Source organism: Ranitomeya imitator, chromosome 5 (genome assembly GCF_032444005.1).
Source record: "Ranitomeya imitator isolate aRanImi1 chromosome 5, aRanImi1.pri, whole genome shotgun sequence".
Lineage (NCBI taxonomy): Eukaryota > Metazoa > Chordata > Amphibia > Anura > Dendrobatidae > Ranitomeya > Ranitomeya imitator.
In genome coordinates, this window is record NC_091286.1 from 238,428,487 (window position 1) to 238,454,379 (window position 25,893).

The window sequence follows — 25,893 nt, forward strand, 5'->3', positions numbered from 1 at the left end:
GCTGGTGGTCATTTTGCAGGGCTCTGGCAGTGCTCCTCCTGTTCCTCCTTGCACAAAGGCTGAGGTAGCGGTCCTGATGCTGGGTTGTTGCCCTCCTACGGCCCCCTCCACTACTCCTGGTGTACTGGCCTGTCTCCTGGTAGTGCCTCCAGTCTCTGGACACTACGCTGACAGACACAGCAAACCTTCTTGCCACAGCTCGCATTGATGTGTCATCCTGGATGAGCTGCACTACTTGAGCCACTTGTGTGGGTTGCAGAGTCCATCTCATGCTACCACGAGTGTGAAGGCACATCCAACATTCAAAAGTGACCAGAAAGCATTGGTATTAAGATCTGGTCTGTGGTCCCCACCTGCAGAACCACTCCCTTATTGAGTGTGTTTTGATAATTGCCAATAATTTCCATCTGTTGTCTATTCCATTTGCACAACAGCATGTGAAATTGATTGTCAAACAGTGTTGCTTCTTAAGTGGATAGTTTGATTTCACAGAAGTTTGATTTACTTGGAGTTACAGTGTATTCTGTTGTTTAAGTGTTCCCGTTATGTTTTGAGCAGTGTACTTTATTGTCAGTATCATTCAAGGTTTTTTATGCTTTGTTATTACATATTTAAATTAGGCCACTGGGACAATATGCTTTTTACTGCTCTTACATAACATATTATATTTTTCCAATATTTTATTCTAAGATCTATTAATTAAAATATACTTTGTTAATGGGCCAAACAAGAGAAAAGAAAAACACAGCAGCACAGCCTCAAGCGAGGTTAGGTACACACTCAGTCCTTAATCATGGAACACTGACAGTCTCGGGAGGTGCTCGCGTAGAAAAAACAGGAACATACCATATAAAACAGAAGAAAGAACGCGGCAGCACTCACCGGACCTGTGAGTCCTTTCCCCGCTCACCTCCTTTGCTTCTCCACTCCCCCGTGCCGTGAAGATGTTTTTACGTGCTTCCTAATAAAGACAAGACTTGATCACAGGTCCGGTGAGTGCTGCCGCGTTCTTTCTTCTGTTTTATATACTTTGTTAATGGGACAACCCTTTAAGTTTGTTTCCATATGAAAAAGTTCATTGTTATATTTGATAAGGAAAAACTTCCTCAATTGTAGATATTTTTTTAATAAATATCAAGGTTGACCGGCGACTTTGTTCAAGCTTCTAATTTTGGCCCTCTGTGTATTCGAGTTTGAAATCCCTGTTCTAGAGAGACTGAGGAGAGGACCCAGGAAAGGGACTTTTTGTTTAAGGAAAATCTGTAAAAGTTTACTAACAACCAGGGAAACTTTATTCATTACGCTGCAAATTCTTGAAGGAGTCAAGTAACAGGTTTTGACCTTAGGTAAGCTTTAAATCCTGTAATGAAGCACACACGCGACATTAATCATAAGAAGAATGCAAATGAAGGGAACAGAAATGCTCCATGTTTCAGGCTGTTGTTGTGTCAGGCACAGAACAATATGCGGCCGCACAAGGCCCCTCCCTGAGCCTGCCATAGGTTGCTAAGAATAGTTGCAGTCTGTGTCACTGAAGGGCAAAGTATTTTGAAATAGAAACAAAGTTGTTCGCACCAGCACTTTAAAACCTGCAGCCTTATGAAGCCATGCCTGGCAAGGTAAACTCACTGTCTGCTGCAGCTGGGAAGAGAAGAGCATCTTTTCCATAGAGATACATGTCCCCTGGGAAACAATCCCATACACCAGGAAAATGCTTCCCGAGAGCACCACAGAGGACCTCATACTACCGCAGCAGGGTGCCGCAGTTGACAGGAACCAACCAGATCCTAGACAAACAGGTAACGACAGTCTGCGTGACAATGGAAATACAAATTCTGCTCGTTCTGGATCTTTACTTTCTCTCATTTTTTATTAAGTGAAGTTCTCACCAGGCCTCTTGTTCTTCTACTTTTGCTAATGTGCTTTGCTTCATCAGTGACCAAAGGTAAAATAACTCTAAAACATACTGTAGCTTGACTTTTTTTTCCACAAAATGCATAAAGTGATCTATATTATTTCATACTGCTTTCTTCTTTGTTTATTTGTTTTGGTTTTGTGTTTTTTTTTATCCATATATTGTAAAATCATTACGTCAACCTCCAAAAGCAAAAAAAAGTGTCCGTAACAATAATCTTTATTTTTATATAGCGCTAACGTATTCCGCAGCATTTTACAGTGTGCACACATTATCATCGCTGTCCCCGATGGGGCTCACAATCTAAATTCCCTATCAGTATGTCTTTGGAGTGTGGGAGGAAACTGGAGGAAACACTGGGAGAACATTCAAACTCCATGCAGATGTTGTCCTTGGTGGGATTTGAACCCAGGTCTCCAGCGCTGAGCCACCATGCTGCCCAGACCAGTTGTCATGTATTATTTGGTGCTGTTTTGCTACATTTATAAAAAAAACTTTTTGTCTAACTTTATTCACAAGTTAAAAATTCTGAAAGTGCAATATTCCTTTTCCGTAGCGTTATATTTAAGCCTCGTGTATATAATTAATCTGTGTGCATGAGGCTTTACAAGGACACATCGGGTCCTTGTTTCTCCATCATGAGGTTATTGGGTGCGTAATATAACATTCAATGGAGATTACAAAGGTGCAGTATTTCATAACTTAATATTTTATTTTGCTTGCTTATATAGCACCATCATGTTCCACAGCACTTTACAGATATCATCATCACTGTCTCCATTGGGGCTCGCAATCTAAATTCCCTATCAGTATGTCTTAGAAGTGTGGGAGGAAACCGGAGTACTGGGAGGAAACTCATGCAAACCTGGGGAGAACATACAATCTCACAGTAGGGTACTCACAGAAGTCTATGGGTGCTGTAATTTATCATATTAAAATTGCAGGATACAGGCATGTATATAAGCTTATGAGATGAGATAAGTGGAACAATTTTTGAGGCCATAATGCAGAGCAGTTTCGGCTGTATCTACACCACTCTAGTTATTTTCTTTCCATTTCTGCATTTTTGGACCTACAATGCCACTAATAGGAAATTAGAAGTATTGGTGATCCCAGTGTTTCCTTCATATTATCGTATGACAGTTCTACGTTATAAGGAGCCCATCAAATATCTCATCTAATGGTATAGTAGGGTCCTTTCTATGCACCTGTATGCAATCATTCATCAGTGTTTTTACAAGAGTATTTTTGCCTAATACGTGGTACAATGATGCATGCCACAAGGTTCACAAGGGTACAGAATAGATTAGAGATGATCAAAACGTCTGCTGCGACTTGAATTTGAGATGAATTTCAGGAAATTCGCAGGTCCTGGTGAATTTGAACAATTTTCGATTTCATTTGGGCAAAAAGTAAAAAACAAAAATACCTGGTGCCATTTAACACGTTGCTGAATATTGAATTAGCCAGAGTGCGGGCTCATTATAACAGTACGTATGGCCACATGGGCATCTTCATAATGCCGTGCAGTTATCACATCATATCGCTTAGCGCACCCAGTCAGGGCGGACTATGACATGCATTGTAAAATATGCAAGTAGGGAAATTATATACAGTATATACAGCTCTGGCAAAATTTAAGAGACCACTGCAAAATGTTCAATTTGTCTGATGTTTTCTCATTATAGGTATATTTTGGAGTAAAATGTAAATTGTTCTTTTATTCTATAAACTTCTGACATGTTTCCGAATTTCCAAGCAATACATTTTGTATTTTTTTTCTGAAAAGGAGAAGTGGTCAAAAAAACAAAAAAAAACAGGGCTTTCTCAAATAATGCAAAGACAACAAGCTCATATTCATTTAGAAACAACAATACAAATGTTTTAACTCAGAAAGAGTTCAGAAATTAATATTTTATGGAATAACCATGATTTTTAAACACAGCTTTCATGCGTCTTGCTCAATGCAGGATTCACTACACCATCTCAGACAGATGTCTGTCCAGCCTGTTTGAAGACTGTCATTGATTGAGAACTCACCACCTCCCGTGGCAGCCTGTTCCACTAGTTAATCACCCTCACTGTCAATTTTTTTTTTTCTATTATCTAATCTGTATCTTCTCCCATTCAGTTTCATCCCATTTCTTCTAGTCTTTCCTTGTGCAAATGAGAATAGGAATGATCCCTCTACACTGTGACAACCCTTCAAATATTTGTAGACAGCTATTAAGTCACCTCTCAGTCTTCTTTTTTGCAAACTAAACATTCCTAAATAGTGATGAGCGAGTGTACTCGTTGCTTGGGTTTTCCCGAGCACGCTCAGGTGATCTCCGAGTATTTGTTAGTGTTCGGAGATTTAGTTTTCATCACAGCAGCTCAATGATTTACAGCTACAGACAGCTTGATTACATGTGAGTATTCCCTAGCAACCAGCTAACCCCCACATGTACTCAGCCTGGCTAATAGCTGTAAATCATTCCGCTGAGGTGATGAAAACTTAATCTCCGGACACTAACAAATACTCGGAGGTCACCCGAGGGTGCTCAGGAAAACCCGAGCAACAAATACACTCGTTCATCACTATTCCTAATTCCTCAAAACGATCCTCATAGGACATGGTTTGCAGACCAGTCACCATTCTAGTTGCTTTTCTCTGAACTTGCTCCAGTTTGTTGATGTCTTTTTTAAAATGTGGTGCCCAAAACTGGACACGGTATTCCAGATGAGGTCTGACCAAAGAGGAGTAGAGGGAGATAATTACTTCACGTGATCTAGACTCTATGCTTCTGATAATGCAACCCAGAATTGTGTTGGCCTTTTTTCTGCTGCATCACATTGTTGGCTCATGTGCAGTCTGTGATTTACTAGTATACCCAAGTCTTTTTCACATGTGCTGTTGCTTAGCGCTATTCCTCATATTCTGTATATGTTTTTAGCATGTTTTCATGCCCAGATGTAGGATTTTGCATTTTTCCTTGTTAAAAACCATTCTGCTATTTGCTGCCCACAGTTCCAGTTTGCATAGATCCTTTTAAATCCTCTCTCTGTCTTCTCTAGTATTAGCTATCCCTCCTAGCTTGTGCAGTACTTTATGACCACTCTTTGGGTCAGATCACTCAGCTAGTTATAAATCCACCTAACAGTTGCCTTGTCCATTCCATACTTTTTCATTTCAATAAGGATGGTATGATATCAAATCAAATATAGATATCAAATGCTTTGCTCAAATGCTTTGCTGAAGTCAAGATATACTATAGCTACTGAATTTTCCTGATCTACCCAGTCAGTGATTCTGTCATAGAAGGAAATTAAGTTAGTTTGACATGACTTATTAGTTACAACACCATGCTGGCTCTGGTTTATCACTTCATTCTCAACCAGGTACTTGCATGCATGTTGTTTAATAGTTTGTTCAAAGATCTTTCAAGCCTATAGCTCCCTGGGTCCACCTTCTTCCCTGTTTTGAAGATAGAGACAACACTTGCTCTTCTCCAGTCTTCTGGAACTTCTCCTGTTCTTCATGAATTTCAAATGTACACTGTTATACAAGCTTCATGATGATTGCAAATTTGCCTCCACTATTTGCTGATACAGTAATATGCTGCATTCATCTTTCTTTCAAATGTGACCAAGTTTCTTGTGCCTTTGTAGCTCTCACATCCCCAAAACATCAGCTCCACCTCCGTGCTTTACAGTTGGAATGGTGTTCCTTTCATCATAGGTCTTGTTGACTTCTCTCCAAATGTAACATTTATGGTTGTGGCCAGAAAGTTAAATTTTGGTCCCATCACTCCAAATTACTTTGTTGCAGAAGTTTTGAGGCTTATCTCTGTGCTGTTTTGCGTATTGAAGGTGAGATATTTTGTGGCATTTGGACAGTAATGGCTTTCTTCTGGTAACTCGACCATGCAGCCCATTTTTCTTTAAATGCTTCCATATTTTACATCTTGAAACAGCCACACCACTAGTTTTCAGAGAGTCCTGTATTTCAGCTGATGTTATTTGTGTGTTATTCTTTGCATCCCGAACAATTTTCCTGGCAGTTGTGGACAACATTTTTTGGGGGGTCTATCTGACTGTGGTTTTGTTTTTACAAAGCCACTCATTTTCCATTTGTTAATCACATTCCGAATGCTGTTGACTGGCATTATCAATTCCTTGGATATCTTTTTATATCCCTTTCCTGTTTTATACAGTTTAATTACCTTTTCCCATAGATGCACTGACAATTCTTTTGCTTTCCCCATGACTCTCAATCCAGAAACATCAGTGGCTGGATGAAAGATGCAAGTGTCTGTCCGGATCCCAGAAACTCATTCAGCTTTTATGCACACACACTGATTTCAAGCAAACAGGTCACAGGTGAGGAGGATGGTACCTTTAGTAGCCACTCAAACCCATTTGTGTGAACTTCTGTGCATGATATCAGGCCAAAATCACCAGGGTATGCAAACCTTTGATCAGGGTCAATTGGATGTTTTGGGTTTTCATTTTGATTTAAAAAGAGAAAACACAGTAGTTTGACAATAAATGGCTTCACCCAACCACTAACCATGAGTAGAGAAAAAGGTTTTGTGTTAACATTTGAATCCTGCTTTGAGCAGGGTGTTGGACCAGATGACCCAGGAGGTCCCTTCCAACTCTGCCATTCTATGATTCTATAATTCTATTTATATTCTCTGAAATAAGGCTAAGAAAGCATAAATTCTGCCAGGATATGTAAGCTTTTGAGCACAACTGTACTACTCCTTTGCATTAGTTGTTATGTTATCCTCCTTGAGCAGGGGGAATGTACCCACTTAAAGGGAACTTGTCAGCAGGATTGTGCACAGAAACCTAGACACAGTGTCAGGTCGACGCCATTATACTGATTGAAATTATACCTGGGTTGATTAAATCCATCATATGATTGTTCTTTAAACTTTATTTTCAGTTTTCAGTTAATGATATGCTCGTGCCCCAGGGCAGCCTGTGGGGGTCTTCATGTGGTGCTCTGCTTAGATATTCATAATGCAGACTGCTGACAGGTCTCTCATCTCTCAGATACCTGCCGCCTAGTTTACCTAATGAATACCTTACATAATTAAAAAAAAACCTTCTGCAGGCAGGTGACAGCCGTGGCACCTGCTCTGCAGCATAATCGCATGTTTACCAAGAATACATTTTCTTCACATTATTCAGCAGTCTGCATTATGAATACCTAAGCAGAGCTCCACATGAAGACCCCTCACAGGCCGCCCCAGGGCATGGGCAAATCATTGACTAAAAACTGAAAATAAAGATGAAACAACAACCACAAGATGGATTTCACCAACCAAGATATCACTTTAATTAGTATAACGGCGCCGACCTGACACTGTCTGTAGGGTACTGTGCACAATCCTGCTGACAGGATCACTTTAATCAGTGTAACGGCACCGATCTGACAGTGTCTGTAGGTTACTGAGCACAATCCTGCTGACAGGATTTATCCAGCAATCGAAAAAGGAAATTATTACACTAAATTGAGACATTTAATAGTGCTGGTCTGTAGTGGCAAACCAGTTTAAATTTTCAAATTGCATACAAGTACAAGCCAGACCAATATCATGGGCAAGCTGTTGCATTAGACCTTTAATATAAAGTATAAAGCTGGGCTTCAAGGCTGTAATAATGGCCGCCAGTAATCCCTGTATCACCGCCAGTAATCTCTGTGTCACCGCTGGCCCCTTCCCTGCTGAGTACCTCGGTGCTGCTCCTCTACGCCATCTGGGTTCTCCCGGTACAAGATTGTTTCCTCTGCAGATGGTTCCACAAATAAAGAGTCACAGTCCGGCTTCACTTTAACTTCAACTCTTTTACTCAGCACGACATCATCCAGGGCACAATTAATCACAGAAATTGGTAACGGTTTCCCTTGCCTCTTCTCTCTGCCGCTAAACCTGTCCCCTGGACGGACCGTGTCTTCCAGTCCCTTAGTGTCCTCAATGCCCAGAATTTTTGCTTCTCATGGGGGTATTCTCTGCCATTTCGCCCCGGTCCTAAGAATAGCGTCCCACGCCAAAATCTGCCACATGTTGGATTACTTGCTCCCATCCTGCTTAGCGTTCTTCCTCAGTGATACAGCCTCAGTCACTCTTCGTGGGCTAGCTCTGCTGCTGCTGTACTTTCTTCTGTGCTCTGGCCACCTGGATGCTAGATGCTGGGTCCACACAGCTTCTGCTGTGTCCTAGGCCTATAGCCCATGTGGACCCTTTGGGCGCTCCCGCCCTACTCAACTATTCCAGGAACTATTCCCTGGCTTACCAAGCAGCAGCCCCTCCTATTGCTAAATATGTACTGTACTAAAATTCCCCCATCTAGTGACCCAGCTGAGGTAATGTTCTATTCCCCCATCTAGGGGCTGACCCGGGGTAGTAAACTTTCCCTATTTAATACATACTAATACAGTAAATGGTAATGGAGCGCCCCCAAGGGCTATGGGGAACTTAGCACCGGGCCCTCTTCTGTACTCAGTGGGGATGTCACAGTGGCTGGCCCGGTCCGTGGCCCTCGGGAGGTCCGTTGATGAAATGGTGGGAAAGGTCTTTAAAGGGATAGTGTTCATGACGCCACCTATGGTATTCGGTCAGGGTTACCGACGCTGCTTAGGGGTCCACTGAGGTGATGTTATGGCAGCAAGATGGTATACCTTCCCACAGGTGAAGTATATCCCCAGGGCTTCCCAGAGTGTAGGTAGTAGATGGTGGATGATGTGAGGCGCAATGAATAATGAGGACACAAGGGTGCAGTCTCTTTACCTTTACTGAAGGATTCAGCATCCACAGTCCATGGCCCCAGACCACAGGGTAGGTAGAGTCTGGCCGGTCCGAAGGCACATCCAGAGTCCCCTTATCCAGGTGGAATTCAGTAGCCTTCCTACTAGAGCCTGGGTGTTGTAGTACCTCCCTGCTGAGCAACTCGGTAAGGTCCTCACAACTCTTGTAGATGTTCTAGATGTTATTTCTTCCTCTCTGTCCCCCAGATGGTGTGGATAGGACAAACCTGTATGACTGATGGCCTGAGGCTTGTTTATAGTGACCCTAGAGACGCCCCGACCCCCACAATTTGCCACCGTGTCTTCTTAGGTATTTAAGGTCGGGCAGCCAACTTGGAATTGACTGTCCTGCTGGTCTCTGAAGTAAAGCGTAGAGTCTATTACTCCCTCGGTGTTCCGGCCACCGGCTACGCACCTCAGAAGGAGGCAGCCTCTCTCAGGGCAGAACTCCTTCTGGTTTTCTCCTTGTGCTATGACTTTGTGTCTCACTTTCTACAATACAATTCCTTTCTCGTCCTTCCTTAGGATGCTGCCGCATGGGTTGCAGGCGCAGCTCCGTGTCTTTGTGTCTCGTGCTAGGTCTCCGACAGGATCCCACCCCTGTCTGGGGCCCTATGCCTGCAGCTTTGTGGTGTTCCTCCTTTCTCGCTGTCTGCCTGACAGGTGTTGCCTGGGCAAAGCCCAGTCAGCTTCTCTCTCACTTTCTATCCAACCCACCAGTTTTACCCTAATGTGAGGAGTGGCCTAGTAGATAGAAAGTTTGGTCCCCCTGGTGGACTGGAGTGTGAAGTGTGGTGTATGGTTTGCGCTACCTGGCAGGGTGAACTCCTTTAGTGCCATCAGACGTAATATCACTCCCCCTTGTGGAAGAACAAGATTACTGCAACGACCAGGACTCTGGGGCGCTGTAGTAATACATATAAGATGTAGCAATTCCAAAATTACAAACAATGGTAATACACCTTAGAGGTATAGCAGTACCATAGTGTATGTATGTGTCAATTATATGTAAACAAAGAACATTTGGCAAAAACATAAATACAGTTTATCATATCTCCTAAACCGCTTGACATTAGCCTTTATCACGTGTAACCTCCATAGCATTTCTTGTTGATGCAATATTTTCCAGAGTTGGATAACATTATACATATGTCCACAATGTATGGTGAATTAAGATGTGGCACTGGCAATGATCGTGGTAGTGTAAAAAAAAACATACCACTGGCACTGCTGGCATCAGCCATCCCATCAATAGTAGTACCAAATTTAGGTCACACTTCCCTATTTCATTTCTAGGAAGCACAATATCGGTGACGAAGTAGAGGCGATAATGTAATTTATGCAACAGCACTCATCTCGGTCACAGGAGGATGATGTTGCCTCCAACAGTGACACAATCAGTGAGTCAATGTCCTGCTTAATCCACATCCTTTGCTTAATACTTTACATAGTACAATTTCAATTTTATCAATGACACGTCTATCCATACTTCTCCCTTGTGCCCTAACCCACAGCACCCTGGGATTGAAGGAAGTTCTAGTTGATTTATTGGAAGCGATAAACAGTCAGCCTGAGTTATGGTGTTTGAGGCACTGGCAGTGGCAGTAGCCCACTGACCCAGGGCAAATCTCTTGGTGGGGATTTTGTGGGGGTGGGGGCAAGGAGTTGAGGTCATTTTCCACACAGAGGAAACAGTCAGCAGAGTAGGGGATGATGAGGATAATAATAATGATGATTCTATGGTCGACCAGATCTGGGAACCCAAGAAGGGTTTTGAGGAGGTGATGTTATCAGAGGAGCAGGGTACTTGCCTCAGTGATACACAGCAGAGGCAAGGTGCTGCAAAATTAAACTTGGGTAAAATCTCCTTCTTTTGTGGTTGGTTCTGGACCAGGTGATTCTGCACATGCTATTAATGGAGGAAGCTAAAAAGCACCTAAGAAAGTTGAAAGTTGCATGTACAGCTATTTCATGTGTGAGTTCTTTTGCACATTTCTGCCATATGATTCTTTGGCTCTCTGTAAGCTCTCCATCAATACACAAAGCAGCATCACCTGTTCATTTGGAAAAAAACAAGCAGTTCAGCAATCAAGTACTACCTGGTTGCAGTCATCATATGATTTATTATCACCCACCATTACTGCTTGTTTTTCTCCAAATACTCCTCCTTTTCTGTGACAGCAGATATTCATCCATGATTGTGTATCAGGAAAACAGAGGTATGCTCTCAGACAACTGTCTGTGTGCCAATTAAAATCTCACCAGGTCAAGGTGCTGATGGTGCAGTCGCTGCAATTCTACCATTTGCAGCTGGCTACCTTTTGTGAAATTAAGCATAGTTACAATCACTGCATGCTCCAATAAAGAAGTACACACATGGTCAAAATTGTTGGTACCCCTCGTTTAATGACAGAAAAACCCACAATGGTCACAGAAATAACTTGAATCTGACAAAAGTAATGATAAATAAAAAATCTATGAAAATTAAAAAATGAAAGTCAGACATTGCTTTTCAACGAAGCTTCCAAAGAATTTAAAGAAAAATAAAACTCATAAAATAGGCCTGGACAGAGATGATGGTACCCTTAACTTAATATTTTGTTGCACAACCTTTTGAGGCAATCACTGCAATCAAACGATCCCTGTAAATGTCTATGAGACTTCTGCACCTCTCGACAGGTATTTTGGCCCTCTCCTCAAGAGCAAACTGCTCTAGTTGTCTCGTGTTTGAAGGTTGCCTTTTCCAAACGGCATGTCCCAACTCTTTCCAAAGATGCTCATTAGGATTTAGATCAGGGATCATAGAAGGCCACTTCAGAATAGTCCAATGTTTTCCTCTTAGCCATTATTGGGTGTTTTTAGCTGTGTTTTGGGTCATTATCCTGTTGCAAGACCCATGGCCTGTGACTGAAACCAAGCAGCACCAGAACATAACAGTGCCTACTCCATGTTTTACAGTAGGGACAGTATTCTTTTCTTGATATGCTTCATTTTTCCGTCTGTGAACATAGAGCTGATATGGCTTGCCAAAAAGTTCCATTTTGTCGCATCTGTCCTTAGGACATTCTCCCAGAAGCTTTGTGGCTTGTCAACATGTAGTTTGGTAAATTCCAGTCTGACCTTTTTAAGATTTTTTTTCCACTAATGGTGTCCTCCTTGGTCGTCTACCATGAAGTCCACTTTGGCTCATACAATGACGGATGGTGCAATTTGACACTGATGTTGCTTGAGCTTGAAGTTCACCTTTAATCTGTTTAGAAGTTTTTCTGGGTTCTTTTGTTAACATTCATATTATCCATCTCTTCAATTTGTCATCAATTGTCCTCCTGTGGCCACATCCAGGGAGGTTGGCTACAGTCCCATGGATCTTAAATTTCTGAATAATATGTGCCACTGTAGCCACAGTAACATCAAGCTGCTTGGAGATGGTCTTATCACTTTACCTTTAACATGTTTGTCTATAATTTTCTTTCTAATCTCCTGAGACAACACTTTCTTTCCTTTTCTCTGATCCATGTTGAGTGTGACACACACCATGTCACCAAACAGCACAGTATCTGTAGCCCTATATACAGGCCCACTCACTGATTCCAAGACACCTGTGATGCTAATTAGTGGACACACCTTGATTTAACATGTCCCTTTTGTCACATTATTTTCAGGGGTACCATCATTTCTGTCCAGGCCTATTTAATGAGATTTTTTTTTTTTTATTCTGTGGAAGCATGGTTGAAAAACAATGTCTGACTTTCATGTGTTCATTTTTATAGATTTTTTATTTATTATTACTTTTGTCAGATTCAATTTATTTCTGTGACCATTGTGGGTTTTTCTGTAATTAAACGAGGGGTACCAACAATTTTGACCACATGTGTAAAATCTCCAAAAAACATTGAATGATTGCATTGTCTTCCTTTGAACTATATGACATCTTATCTACCACAATAAAATATATTTTATGAGTGATACTATTGGTGTGTGCAGTGAATGTGACTAGACATATTATCAAGGCTCTATCTCTATCTTCTGACACCTCCATTTGAAATATAACTGTGTGCTCTCCGAGTCATCGCTATTTTGCAAAATTACGGCTAGCACTCAGCATTCCTGGAAGATATGGAGCCACCATTATTTTGCACATAAAGGTTACCTGCTCTGTGCTGTCACATTCAGGAGAATCTGCGCCACTCTCTCAACTTGCCTTTGTGCTCTAAAGTGCACTGCACTGTAGACACTTGGAGCAGTAACTATGGCCAGGAACAACACATGAGTTTGACATCCCATTGAGTAAATGTTTTGAGTGGCAGCGATGCCCCAAAGCAATTGGGATAAGTGGTAATGCCTCTACAACTGGCAGCTACATCTGTTTCCACCACCAAGTGGCAAATATCTCTTTCCTCCTACACATTCTACTCAACAAATATGACCCGATCCCCAAAGCACTGATTCTACACATTGTCCTCATTATTTTTGTTCATGCAATGCAAAGTGCTGCCAAACAGTTTTACAGCTTGGAATCATGTGTGACAAAAGCCATATATGAATGAGTTGTTGCTGTGCATGAAGCCGTAAATCCCACCTGCATGGCTCCCTGTCAACTGCAGCTGGGAACTGTTGTGATCGACAATGCCTGGAACATTCTGGTTTCCTTGTGGTTGAGTAAAGTAACTGAAGCTCCCTTCATGGCACACATCCTGAATTTAATTGTGCAACATTTCTTTTGGAATATACCAAGAGGTGGCTATGGCAAGGAAAGTGCTCATTTTAACTGTGGCAAGGGATGCTCTCCTGGTTTTTCAAAAACAGTATGTGATGCCAATGCACAGCCTGATCTGCGATGTCACAACCTGCTGGAATTCAATGCTGCATATGCTGTAGGGTCTTTATGAGCAGCATAAAGGGGTCACAGCTTATATCATGTAGCAGTTAAAGCACAACTTGCTTTGAGATCTGCTATTGATAGTTGATGAGGAGATGCGTGTTGCCTACTGAAGCTCTTCGAAGAGGTGACATTTGTAAGGAGGGCACTGTGGCATCAACAATGTAATTCAACACATTTATCCTGGAAAAAACTCTCATAGAAAAAGTGATGGAGGAAGAACAGCAACTTATATACAGTTAGGGCCAGAAATATTTGGACAGTGACACAAGTTTTGTTATTTTAGCTGTTTACAAAAACATGTTCAGAAATACAATTATATATATAATATGGGCTGAAAGTGCACACTCCCAGCTGCAATATGATAGTTTCCACATCCAAATCGGAGAAAGGGTTTAGGAATCATAGCTCTGTAATGCATAGCGTCCTCTTTTTCAAGGGACCAAAAGTAATTGGACAATGGACTCTAAGGGCTGCAATTAACTCTGAAGGCGTCTCCCTCGTTAACCTGTAATCAATGAAGTAGTTAAAAGGTCAGGGGTGGATTCCAGGTGTGTGGTTTTGCATTTGGAAGCTGTTGCTGTGAGCAGACAACATGCGGTCAAACGAACTCTCAATTGAGGTGAAGCAGAACATCCTGAGGCTGAAAAAAAAGAAAAAATCCATGAGAGAGATAGCAGACATGCTTGGAGTAGCAAAATCAACAGTTGGGTACATTCTGAGAAAAAAGGAATTGACTGGTGAGCTTGGGAACTCAAAAAGGCCTGGGCGTCCACGGATGACAACAGTGGTGGATGATCGCCGCATACTTAATTTGGTGAAGAAGAACCCGTTCACAACATCAACTGAAGTCCAGAACACTCTCAGTGAAGTAGGTGTATCTGTCTCTAAGTCAACAGTAAAGAGAAGACTCCATGACAGTAAATACAAAGGGTTCACATCTAGATGCAAACCATTCATCAATACCAAAAATAGACAGGCCAGAGTTAAATTTGCAGAAAAACACCTCAAGAAGCCAGCTCAGTTCTGGAAACGTATTCTATGGACAGATGAGACAAAGATCAACCTGTACCAGAATGATGGGAAGAAAAAAGTTTGGAGAAGAAAGGGAACGGCACATGATCCAAGGCACACCACATCCTCTGTAAAACATGGTGGAGGCAACGTGATGGCATGGGCATGCATGGCTTTCAATGGCACTGGGTCACTTGTGTTTATTGATGACATAAGAGCAGACAAGAGTAGCCAGATGAATTCTGAAGTGTACCGGGATATACTTTCAGCCCAGATTCAGCCAAATGCTGCAAAGTTGATTGGACGGCGCTTCATAGTACAGATGGACAATGACCCCAAGCATACAGCCAAAGCTACCCAGGAGTTCATGAGTGCCAAAAAGTGGCACATTCTGCAATGGCCAAGTCAATCTCCAGATCTAAACCCAATTGAGCATGCATTTCACTTGCTCAAATCCAGACTTAAGACGGAAAGACCCACAAACAAGCAAGACCTGAAGGCTGCGGCTGTAAAGGTCTGGCAAAGCATTAAGAAGGAGGAAACCCAGCGTTTGGTGATGTCCATGGGTTCCAGACTTAAGGCAGTGATTGCCTCCAAAGCATTTGCAACAAAATATTGAAAATAAAAATATTTTGTTTGGGTTATGTTTATTTGTCCAATTACTTTTGACCTCCTAAAATGTGGAGTGTTTGTAAAGAAATGTGTACAATTCCTACATTTTCTATCAGATATTTTTGTTCAACCCTTCAAATTAAACGTTACAATCTGCACTTGAATTCTGTTGTAGAGGTTTCATTTCAAATCCAATGTGGTGGCATGCAGAGCCCAACTCGCGAAAATTGTGTCACTGTCCAAATATTTCTGGCCCTAACTGTATGTTCATCATTGCTGTGACTGTTGAAAAACTCAACGTCCATGTTACATGCTGCAAGATTTGGAGGAGGGAGTGGAAGGGGAGTAGCAGTGAGTGGGTGTGGAGGGTGACATTGAGTTGACACAGCCAAGAGACAAGGCTGACAATCAGGCTGCAAATAATGACAACAGGAACGCTAGCCATGACGACTAATCTTTGGGGTGGGCAGAAATTAAACCAATGGGGCCCTCAGTAGTGCTTTAGAGAAAGTCAAACTGTATGCTGGAATTTTTGTGGCATAACATGGGTACCTTTAGGGATGGCTATTGGATAGGCATCCTTTGAGACCCTCGCTATAAAAACAAATTTGGGAAATTGTTCCTGGTTTCCAACAGGCATTTCAAATTGGTGTATTACAAGGATAAGCTGGGTTCACTGCTTAGTGATGCTCTTGCAGAGGGAACACCTGCTAAACATACAGCTGACCAGGAGAACCCTCTTTGCTTTCTGCAGAGATAGCGCTTATTTGCCTGTGCCAGTGTTAGGTCTATAATCAGCAGCACCTACAGTATATTTGGCATGATGTACCAGATGTTTAATCATATGCTGTGCCAACCTGATGCATATTTATTCATACCAAGACTGTATACTGGAGTCCTAATCCCATTGACTTCAGTGTCAAGAACTAACCCAGTTTGTTAAGAGCATACTATAATGTCTAACCTTCTCCAGGGTACTGTAAGAAATAGCATTCAGCATGGTCAGTGGCTTTGTCACATCTAAGCAAACCAGGTTATTCACCACAAGCATGGAAAATCTTATATTTGCCAAAATGAATCAGGCATAGATCAGTGTCTAAAAAAAACTCCTGCCTTTTCATTTAGCAAAGAGCTAGAAAGCTCTTGATACCCCCAAGCAGGGATAATATTTGCACCACCCCTTAGGTAAAGGCTATGGCTTCTTCCATTTGCTCTACCTGCATATAAACACCAGGAAGGCATACATCTGCCCCAAAAAAGTGTAAATTGTCTAATAGTGCAGTGTGTTGTTAGTCATCAGAGATTACCTTCTGTTTATTCCCTAGCTAGATATGTTGAGCACACTTGGACATTTCTAAGGTTGTTTCCGTTAAAGATCTTAAATGGGTTCAATACAGTCTAAAAGAAACCTCATAACGTCTTTTCTGCGCAATAAGGGGCTTTGCATTAGTGAGATTTTGGGTGAATCAATGAGCTGCAAAACACTTTTTGGGGAAACTTTGTCAAATTTAATTTCAAAAGATTTAATCATCTCTAGTATAGACCCATAACAAAGAGGGTTTTTTTTAAACAAATATGAGTGCAATACCTAGAAGTATTATAGCTATGTGTTTGATGCCTAAGGCACATTTCACACTTTGGATGTCTTTTGAGTATTTATGGGTGTGTTTGCAGCAAAAGGCTATGGTTAATTTAAGGATCACAATTATGTTGACCACAATGTATGCAGCTAATGAAACTTGGCCAGAGATACTAACCCAATGAAGTCTTCTATCAACCATTGGCATAAATGTTGCAGGCGGCTCTGCACTACAAGAAATTTAGGTGAGCAGAGAATGAAATTAAGCTACAGAATCATTTTTAAAGAACTGAGGTGGACAGGCCACCAGGTCTGAGATGCTGCAAAGGTGTGACACTATGAAATGAGGAGCACTCAGACCAGCATTAATTTATGGGGCAGATCACATCTGCGATTATTTTCTTATGCCGAGTCGCCATGCGAGAACTATCGCGGCATGCTGCGATTGGCACCAAGACTCAGTCGAGTCTTTGCTCACTCGCACCTATATACATCTATGGGTGCGAGTGACACAACGCACATCACTCGGATATCATCCGAGTGCGGTGCGATATACGCTGACCCCGGCAGTGGAGGAGATGGAGAAATTACTTTCTCAGCTGTGCTCCGATTCTCTCTGTGTGAGAGGATCAGACCACAGTAGCATGACACTTGGCTCCCGCTCACAGCAGAGCAGGAGCCGAGGGTCATTAGGATATCGTATCCGATGCTCTTGCATCGGATGCCATATGCTAGTGTGACCCCAGCCTAAGATGAAGCTTCCAGGTAGTGAAAGAGCACAACAGGAGGCAGTGATTGCACCGGTGGGGAAAAGTTGTGTTTGAAAAAAGAAAGGTCATAGAGGGGGAGAAAGTGTGCAGTGACAGCCTGTTAGAGAGCCACCAGAGTCCGCCTGAGAGAGAACAGTGAGTAACTGTTTGTGGACTGTGTATATAGTGTGACAAAGTCACTGGCAAAGTACTGGAGGGGAAGTATGTTTCACTATAGGTTAGCCTCAGTGATAGCAATCTAGCAAATGCCCCAACACCCTAAGTGCTGAAAGGGGTTAATCATCTACGTTTAGTTCTAGGTTGATTGAACAGCTGTAGAGTTGGCGTAGTCCAGAGGATTAATACCCAGCCTTAAAGAGCATTCAGAAGGAGTGGGCCTAGAGGTGCAAGCTCTGGAGCTTTGTTTTCATGTTAAGGGAAGTTGAACGTTTTGCTATTTGTTCCTGAAGCAGCATTCCCATAGCAACAATGACTGTGCCTTACATTATGTTTTGGTTTTCCTGTTAGGCCAGGAAGAGCGGGTTTGTTTTTGCTAACATTGCACTGGTTTATGCAGTACTTTTAATTAATAAACCAGTGGAAGATTTAAAGAGACAGTGTTCCTTTGTCTACCTCTATGTGCAGCTAAGTGAGCCCATCTACCACAATAGTTAACAAAATTTGTGACCATTTAAAGGAATCTATTTGCTAGATTTTAAGCACCAAACTATTTATGTGCATTTAGTGCTTTCAAAGAGTAGTCCAGCAATGCATTTGCATAGCCAGTCCATAGATGTGCAATTGAAGCTGAAGAGCTATTGCAGATTTGAAGCATCTGTCACTCTAGGTCTATTCCCCACATGCTTGCACGTGCACATATAAGTAGTTTGGGGTGTGAGATTATGCTAACAGATTCCATTTACATTTCCATGACCAAGTAAGGTGGAATTCTATGGGTAGGACATGATTTCCTTCTCACTAAGTGAATCCTACAAGGAACTTGAGGACTATCTATTGCTAGTATCCAAAACTAACCCATAATGTGGTGGCAAAAGATTACTGTGGGAAAAAGGTATTTTAATATTCTTCATTTAACCATACTTACCACACTTCAGTGCCTGCAAAAAATGTAAAATAATAAACCATATACTTCCTGTCCGCTGTAGTCCAATTAATAACGAGTGTCCCACGACGATCTCCCCTATAGAACAGTGACATCGGGTGATGTCACTGCTCTATAGGACCTTCAGTGACACACTGACAGGAGACAATGGCTCCTGCAGTGCATCACTGAGAGGTTACTGTAGTTCACTGGTCTCACTTTATGGCAATTGCTGCGTGGGAAAATTTCTCACGCAGCAATGCCAAAAGGGAGACTAGGGACTATTTTTTTACAGCGGCGGAGGAATACAGTGCGGAAGGATACCTTCCTCCCGTCATTGTGTTCCTGGAGCCGCTAGAGAGCGGTCGCATCAGCTGATGCTGCCATTCTCCACGGGAGATCGTCGTTGTACACTCGTGGATTTCTGCGGATCAGGGAGTATACTGGTTGTTTGTTATTTTAATCTTTTTTACAGATGACACTGGCTTCGGTGATCAAAATGACAAGTGATGGTGAGTATGTAATCTATGTTATACGTATTGTATGTCTGTATGTATGTATTGTATGTAATGTATGAATGTAGTATGTAATGTATGAATGTAGTATGTATGTAATGTATGTAGTATGTATGTAGTATGTATGTTGTATGTATGTAGTATGTATGTAGTATGTTGTATGTATGTAGTATTTATGTAGTATGTATGTAATGTATGTAGTATGTATAATACTGTTTCCAGATTCATCTTGTGACAACTATTCGTCACTAAATAATGATATATCCTTCCTTAAATCTGCCATATTAAACTCAAGAGAACCAAAGGAAGTTTTTTAAGTATAAAAAGTAATACATTTTATTTATAACAATACACACAATTTAAAAATCGATAAAAGATGCAAGCACATATCAAGATAATGAAGGTGCAAATAACACAAAAGTGCAAATATCAAAAGACAGAGTTAGAAGGTCCACCACACAAAAATATATATAGTATATAAGTGTGGTTCTGCTGTATATAAGGTGCAGACAAAGCTCTCCTGTATGCTAGTCTAAGAGAAAGTATCCATATGCATAATTAGCCCTTTTGAAGGCATAGTCCCTTCTTTATCCCTATCTAGGGGGAATTTTGCATCAACCGGGACCCTAAAAATAAAAAAGTAAAAACCGTAATAGGTGTCCGATTCAGAGACCCGGTGATGGGAATGTTAAGAGAGCATGTCTCACCTGGTGCTAGGTAGACCTCTGCACGAGAGGCCCGTACAGACCCCCAGCAGGCCGCACAGACCCCAGGCAGGCCGCACAGACCCCCAAGAGGCCCATACAGACCCCCAGCAGGCCGCACAGACCCCCGGCCGGCCGCACAGAACACCGAGAGGCCCGTACAGACCCCCGGCAGGCTGCACAGACCCCCAGCAGGCCGCACAGACCCCCCAAGAGGCCCGTACCGACCCCCTGCAGGCCCGCACAGACCCCCGATGGTCACGTACAGACACCGCCCACACACACACAGACGCAGTCTCCGCCCATGCACCGCCCACACTCCATTATAGTGCATCATTGCACTATGGGAACTTCCAATTCTGGTATCCGATATCTTAAAAATATCGGAACTCAGTCTCGGAAATCCGATGCAGCGAATATCAGCCGATACCCGATATTTGCAGTATCGGAATGCTCAACACTAATTACAACAAATTGTAAATTAATTTGGGAACAAGCAAAAATTGAACAAGCAAGGAGCCCAGGCTGGTAGAAAAGGTGTGCTGGACCTTTTTTTTTTTTTTGCAGTTTGCATTTGGAAGAGGGTAGCCCCCTCCCTGGCTCTACACCTTTATCCACCAATCTTTTCCAGAAAGGTATTATTATAAGCTAAGCCTTGTTTCTAGTTCTTCACCATTTTAATTTACAGCCTGGCTGAGCATATGTCATATTTGCATGTTTGGATGGCCTTGATGCTTTTTGCTAAAAAAAGAAAAAAAATGTGTGCCATGTTTTCACTTTTATAGCCATAGTGGAATTCACATCATTAATCACAGTGTGCTGACTTATAGCTGCTATGTCAGCAATCATGTATATCACATGTCTACTCGTATAAAAAAAAGCTTTAAAACATGTTGGTGCAGTATCAAGATGTGGGGATATTGCTATCATATGGAAGGGCAGGGTTACAACTTTTTTGTACTGTAGCTGAAAGCAAAAATGTTTTAGTAATTACAGGTTAGACTGTCAATGCAAAAAGCACAAACAACACACAATTGTTAGACAAAAATGTATGGTTTAACAAACTCACAGGTATATATGGAACAGGATAAACAAGTATAACAAGAAAATAATAAATTAAAAAAGAAAAAGGAGTACTTTCCTCAGTGATTAATATCAGCACCTTTGATATAAAAACTGTCACCATTTAATAAGCATTAATGCAGGTTTCTTTGTAAGGCCTCTTTCACACGTCAGTGTCTCCGGTACGTGTACTGACAGTTTTCTCACGTACCGGAGACACTGACACACGTAGACCCATTCAAATGAATGGGTCTATGCACATGTCTCCGTGTTTTCACAGACCGTGGGTCCATGTGCAAAACACGGAGACATGTCCGCTTTTCTCCGGCAGCACGTACCGCAATACGTCCCGCATACGTGCACACGGAGAACAGTGTGCACTCTCCTTTGTGTGCAGGTACCGCCTGCAGGAGAGACAGCGCTACAGTAAGCTCTGTCCCCACTGCGTGTGGTGCTGAAGCCAGCTTTCATTCCTTCTCCCCAGCAGTGTTCGCTGGAGAGAAGGAATGAAAAATCAAAGTTTTTTTTTTGTTTGTGTTAAAAATAAAGTTTGGGGTCACCTCCCGCCTCCCATCCCCTGTGCGCCCGCCCGCTTGCCGAGAAATACTCACCCAGCTCCTGCGATGTATGCTCTCAGCGCCTGCAGCAGGTCCTGTGTGAGCGGTCACATGGTACCGCTCATTACAGTGATGAATATGCACATAATGAGCGGTACCACGTGGGTGAGTATTTCTCGGCAAGCGGGCGGGTGCACAGGGGATGGGAGGCGGGAGGTGACCCCAAACTTTATTTTTAACACAAACAAAAAAAACCCTTGATTTTTCACTCCTTCTCTCCAGCGAACGCTGCTGGGGAGATGGAATGAATGCCGGCTTCAGCACCAAAAGCAGGGGACAGTGCTTAACTGTAGTGCTGTGTCCTGCAAGGTCCGTGTGGTCCTCAGTCGGCACACGGCTGCCGCACGTGTGCCACACTGATGTGCTACGTCAGCACACGGACACATGGACAGGGATAACTCTGGTACCGATTTCTCCGGTACCGGAATTATCTGGACGTGTGAAACCAGCCTAAAGCATTGCATGTCTCCAAACTTGTTTTTTGAACATTCCTCATTTTCCAGAAACATACTGATAGGGATTCTAGATTGTGAGCCCCATCAGGACAGTGATGATAATGTGTCCAAACTGTAAAGCGCTGTGGACTTTGTTAGCTCTATATAAAAAGAAAAAAGGAAAAAAAAGATTTTCAATACTAATTATATTTTAGGGTATTTAATTTTGGCTGTATTCAGATCTTATGTTATGGTCAGCAATAGCATGAGGTCACCTACTAATTATTGCATATTGAGGTGTCACCTATCATCATAATCGTGTCTGTGAGAATGAGACTGACGAAAAGTCTTCAGTACAAAACAAGAAGTATGAGTCTAAGGGCTCATACTCACTTGCGCGCAAAACGGACGAGTGCAATCCGATAAAAAATCGGATTGCACTCGGACCAATGTTAGTCAATAGGTGACATCTCATTTGCAATTTTTTTCTCAGCCGAAAACGGACTGAGAAAAAAATCGCAGCATGCTGCGATTTGCTGTGAGTCTTGGATGAGACTCGCCAATGCAAGTAAATGGGTGCGAGAAAAAAAAAAATCGCACAGCACTCACACCATGCGAGTGCTATCCGATTTTTACGCATCAGTGTTCTTTGAAAAGCTGGAAATTCAGTGCGGTGTACAGTAAAATCACACTGACAGGTTAGAATAGAATAGATATATACACATAGTATAGGTAGATATATATATATATACAGTATCTATAATATAACGCTGGGAGCGTCACTCTGTCCGAAGCCTTTATAGACTGCGCAAGCGCCGGCGCAGTCTGGGCCTCACAGAGTGACGCTCCCGGGAGATCGCGGTATGCGTTAACACTGAACGCACACCGCGATCTCCAACAGAGAAGCAGGGACCGCCAGGAGGGTGAGTATCGGCTATATTCACCTGTCCTCCGTTCCAGCGCTGCGCGCCGCCATCTTCCCGGTCCTCGGCCTGTGACCTTCAGTTCAGAGGGCGCGATGACGCGCTTAATGCACGCCGGCGTCGCCCTCTGACTGACCAGTCACAGCCAGAGGACTGGGAAGATGGCGGCGCGCAGCGGTGGAACGGAGGACAGGTGAATATAGTAAGTGCTGGGGAGCCTGAGCTGGCGGCAATACCGACACCTGACCCCCACAGCGCGCCGGTGTCCCCGCCTGCTCAGGCCCCCCAGCACTCGGCGCCCAGCGACGATAGGTGAGTATGTTTTTTTTTTTTTAAATATATTGCAGCAGCATACGGGGGCATATAGAATGGAGCATGTTAAGGGGGCCATCAACCATAATGGAGCAGTGTACGGGGGCATATAGAATGGAGCATGTTAAGGGGGCCATCAACCATAATGGAGCAGTGTACTGGGGCATATAGAATGGAGCATGTTAAGGGGGCCATCAACCATAATGGAGCAGTGTACGGGGGCATATAGAATGAAGCATGTTAAGGGGGCCATCAACCATAATGGAGCAGTTTACAAACCCGAAAAAGTTTAAGGCAACCACACTAACATAGAAGGGGTGCCAGGATGCACATATAGAGGTTCAGTGCATATAAGTACAAATAACCAAAATGAAAAAGAAGCACCAGCAGAACCAGTATAACAAATATATAATAGTTTATTAAACAAAAAAAGGGGAATTAAAAACATATATCGCAACAGGAGCACAAGACAAACGACAGGGAACACACCACAAAGGGTGGCAACATGGTGTCCACCAGGCAAACCATTGTACAGAGATAATAACTATAGCACACCTATATAATATATGACCCAATATAAAGCAGCAGTGCAGAGCCTATAAGGGTGCGTAGGTACGTACCAACAACTATAAGGCACCAGCAGGAAGCTATGTCCGAAAAAAGAGGACGAGCACAAATGAGCATGAAGTATAATACAAGAAGGTTTACCTGCGGAGACCACGGTGTCACCCACCCCAACGTGCGTTTCGGCTCCGTGCCTTCTTCCGGGGGTATGGCATTAAGAATAACAGGCAGGGTTTTAAAGGCTGAGACAGCCAATCCAAGTGGCCGTAACACAAATGCCCATGAGTCGGCGCATGCGCTGTCGGCCGCATCCAGAAGGCAGCGCGACACCGAGGGCGTCAAGCAAGACCAAGACCCATGTCACCGGATACGCCCACGTGAAGTCACATGAGCGGAACAGATGGCAAGGATCCAGCCGAGCCGGAGGAGACGCCGTCAGCATCGCCTGGCAACGGAGCGCCGGCGCCCATGCGCACTGGGTCAGATGAGTGTATATGGGAACGGCATCCAGAACAATGTCATTTAACTAACAATGCCCATTATAATATCAAATGCAATTATTAACCATTGCGGGCAAATGAACAAAAAAGACAGATAGAAAATAACAAATATAAAAAATATAAAATAAGGGACAATTAAAGTGCAAGGTGCAACGTGACATAAATAGTACAAATACAACTGACAATACCGAATATACATCATAGAGGAGGCACAAATTAATATAGCCAGTACAAAAACAATGTATTCAAACAATTTAGCAATAACAACAGTCATGTGATAACAAACCATATCTCAGATACACAGCAATACATAATAAATATATACTGAGCATATGAAGGAAAAGTGTATGGCGTGCATTAGTCTTCATAAAAAATCGATGTCCCATATAGTCCAAAGATAATGGTGCACAATCAAATGCCCACGATAATGATCAATCCAAAAAGACCTAAAATCTAAAAATAAAAAACAAGGAAAAAGTTAATAAAAACAAATAAACAATAACAATGCCAATTAAAAAGTGTGGCCACGATGATCAAAGGAAAGGGGCAAAACTAAGTGTTTCGTTAAGGCCCAAAGGAGGTTTTCGTTAAGGCCTATCCTGCTCGCTGACCCTGTCCTTAAACAGTATCTGCCTCCCCATCCATCTATCACGGCACGTAGATCCAAAAATCTTGGTGATCACCTTGTCAGGAGTTACTTTCAACCGGTGCCCCCTCCGCCACTTTTTTCTGGTGGTTCTAAGTGTAATCGCCCTCGTTGGGGATGCAAACCGTGCGGCAACTGTATTGCGTGTCCGAACATCGACTCTGCCACTCACTTTTCTGCATCAGATGGTCGTGAATTTACCATTACGCATACCATCAATTGTCTGACCACAATGGTGGTATATCATGGGACATGCCCTTACAATAAAATATATGTGGGGCTCACAACACGTGCCCTTAAAATTAGGGCACGTGAGCATGTCCGGGATATCTTGGCGGCTGCCAAGGTGGACAATGTGGAGTGTTTAAAGACCATCCCTAGACACTTTAAATTACACCATTCTTGTGATCCCTCTGGTTTCAGGATCAAGGGCATTGACCATCTTATAACTAATTTGCGAGGTGGGGATTTGAGCCGTCTTTTGGCGCAGAAGGAAGCACGATGGATATGGAGACTTCAGACACTCCATCCTTTGGGCCTTAACGAAACACTTAGTTTTGCCCCTTTCCTTTGATCATCGTGGCCACACTTTTTAATTGGCATTGTTATTGTTTATTTGCTTTTATTAACTTTTTCCTTGTTTTTTATTTTTAGATTTTAGGTCTTTTTGGATTGATCATTATCGTGGGCATTTGATTGTGCACCATTATCTTTGGACTATATGGGACATCGATTTTTTATGAAGACTAATGCACGCCATACACTTTTCCTTCATATGCTCAGTATATATTTATTATGTATTGCTGTGTATCTGAGATATGGTTTGTTATCACATGACTGTTGTTATTGCTAAATTGTTTGAATACATTGTTTTTGTACTGGCTATAGTAATTTGTGCCTCCTCTATGATGTATATTCGGTATTGTCAGTTGTATTTGTACTATTTATGTCACGTTGCACCTTGCACTTT

At 42.5% G+C, this 25,893-nt stretch overlaps 1 protein-coding gene across 3 annotated transcripts in view; it reads left to right on the forward strand.

Moving 5' to 3' along the window:
* The first annotated feature begins 1,383 nt into the window (after window positions 1-1,383).
* Window positions 1,384-25,893, forward strand: part of SLC2A12 (solute carrier family 2 member 12) — a 114,346-nt gene continuing 89,836 nt past the window's right edge. Inside the window, exon 1 of one of the 3 annotated variants that reach the window (XM_069725994.1) lies at window positions 1,384-1,799. In XM_069725994.1, coding sequence (XP_069582095.1) covers window positions 1,712-1,799 — 88 coding nt within the window. In that variant the 5' untranslated portion in view covers window positions 1,384-1,711. Of the gene's footprint in view, window positions 1,800-1,882; window positions 1,946-25,893 lie in introns of those variants that run through there. The other 2 variants (XM_069725996.1, XM_069725995.1) reach the window with 2 other exon arrangements.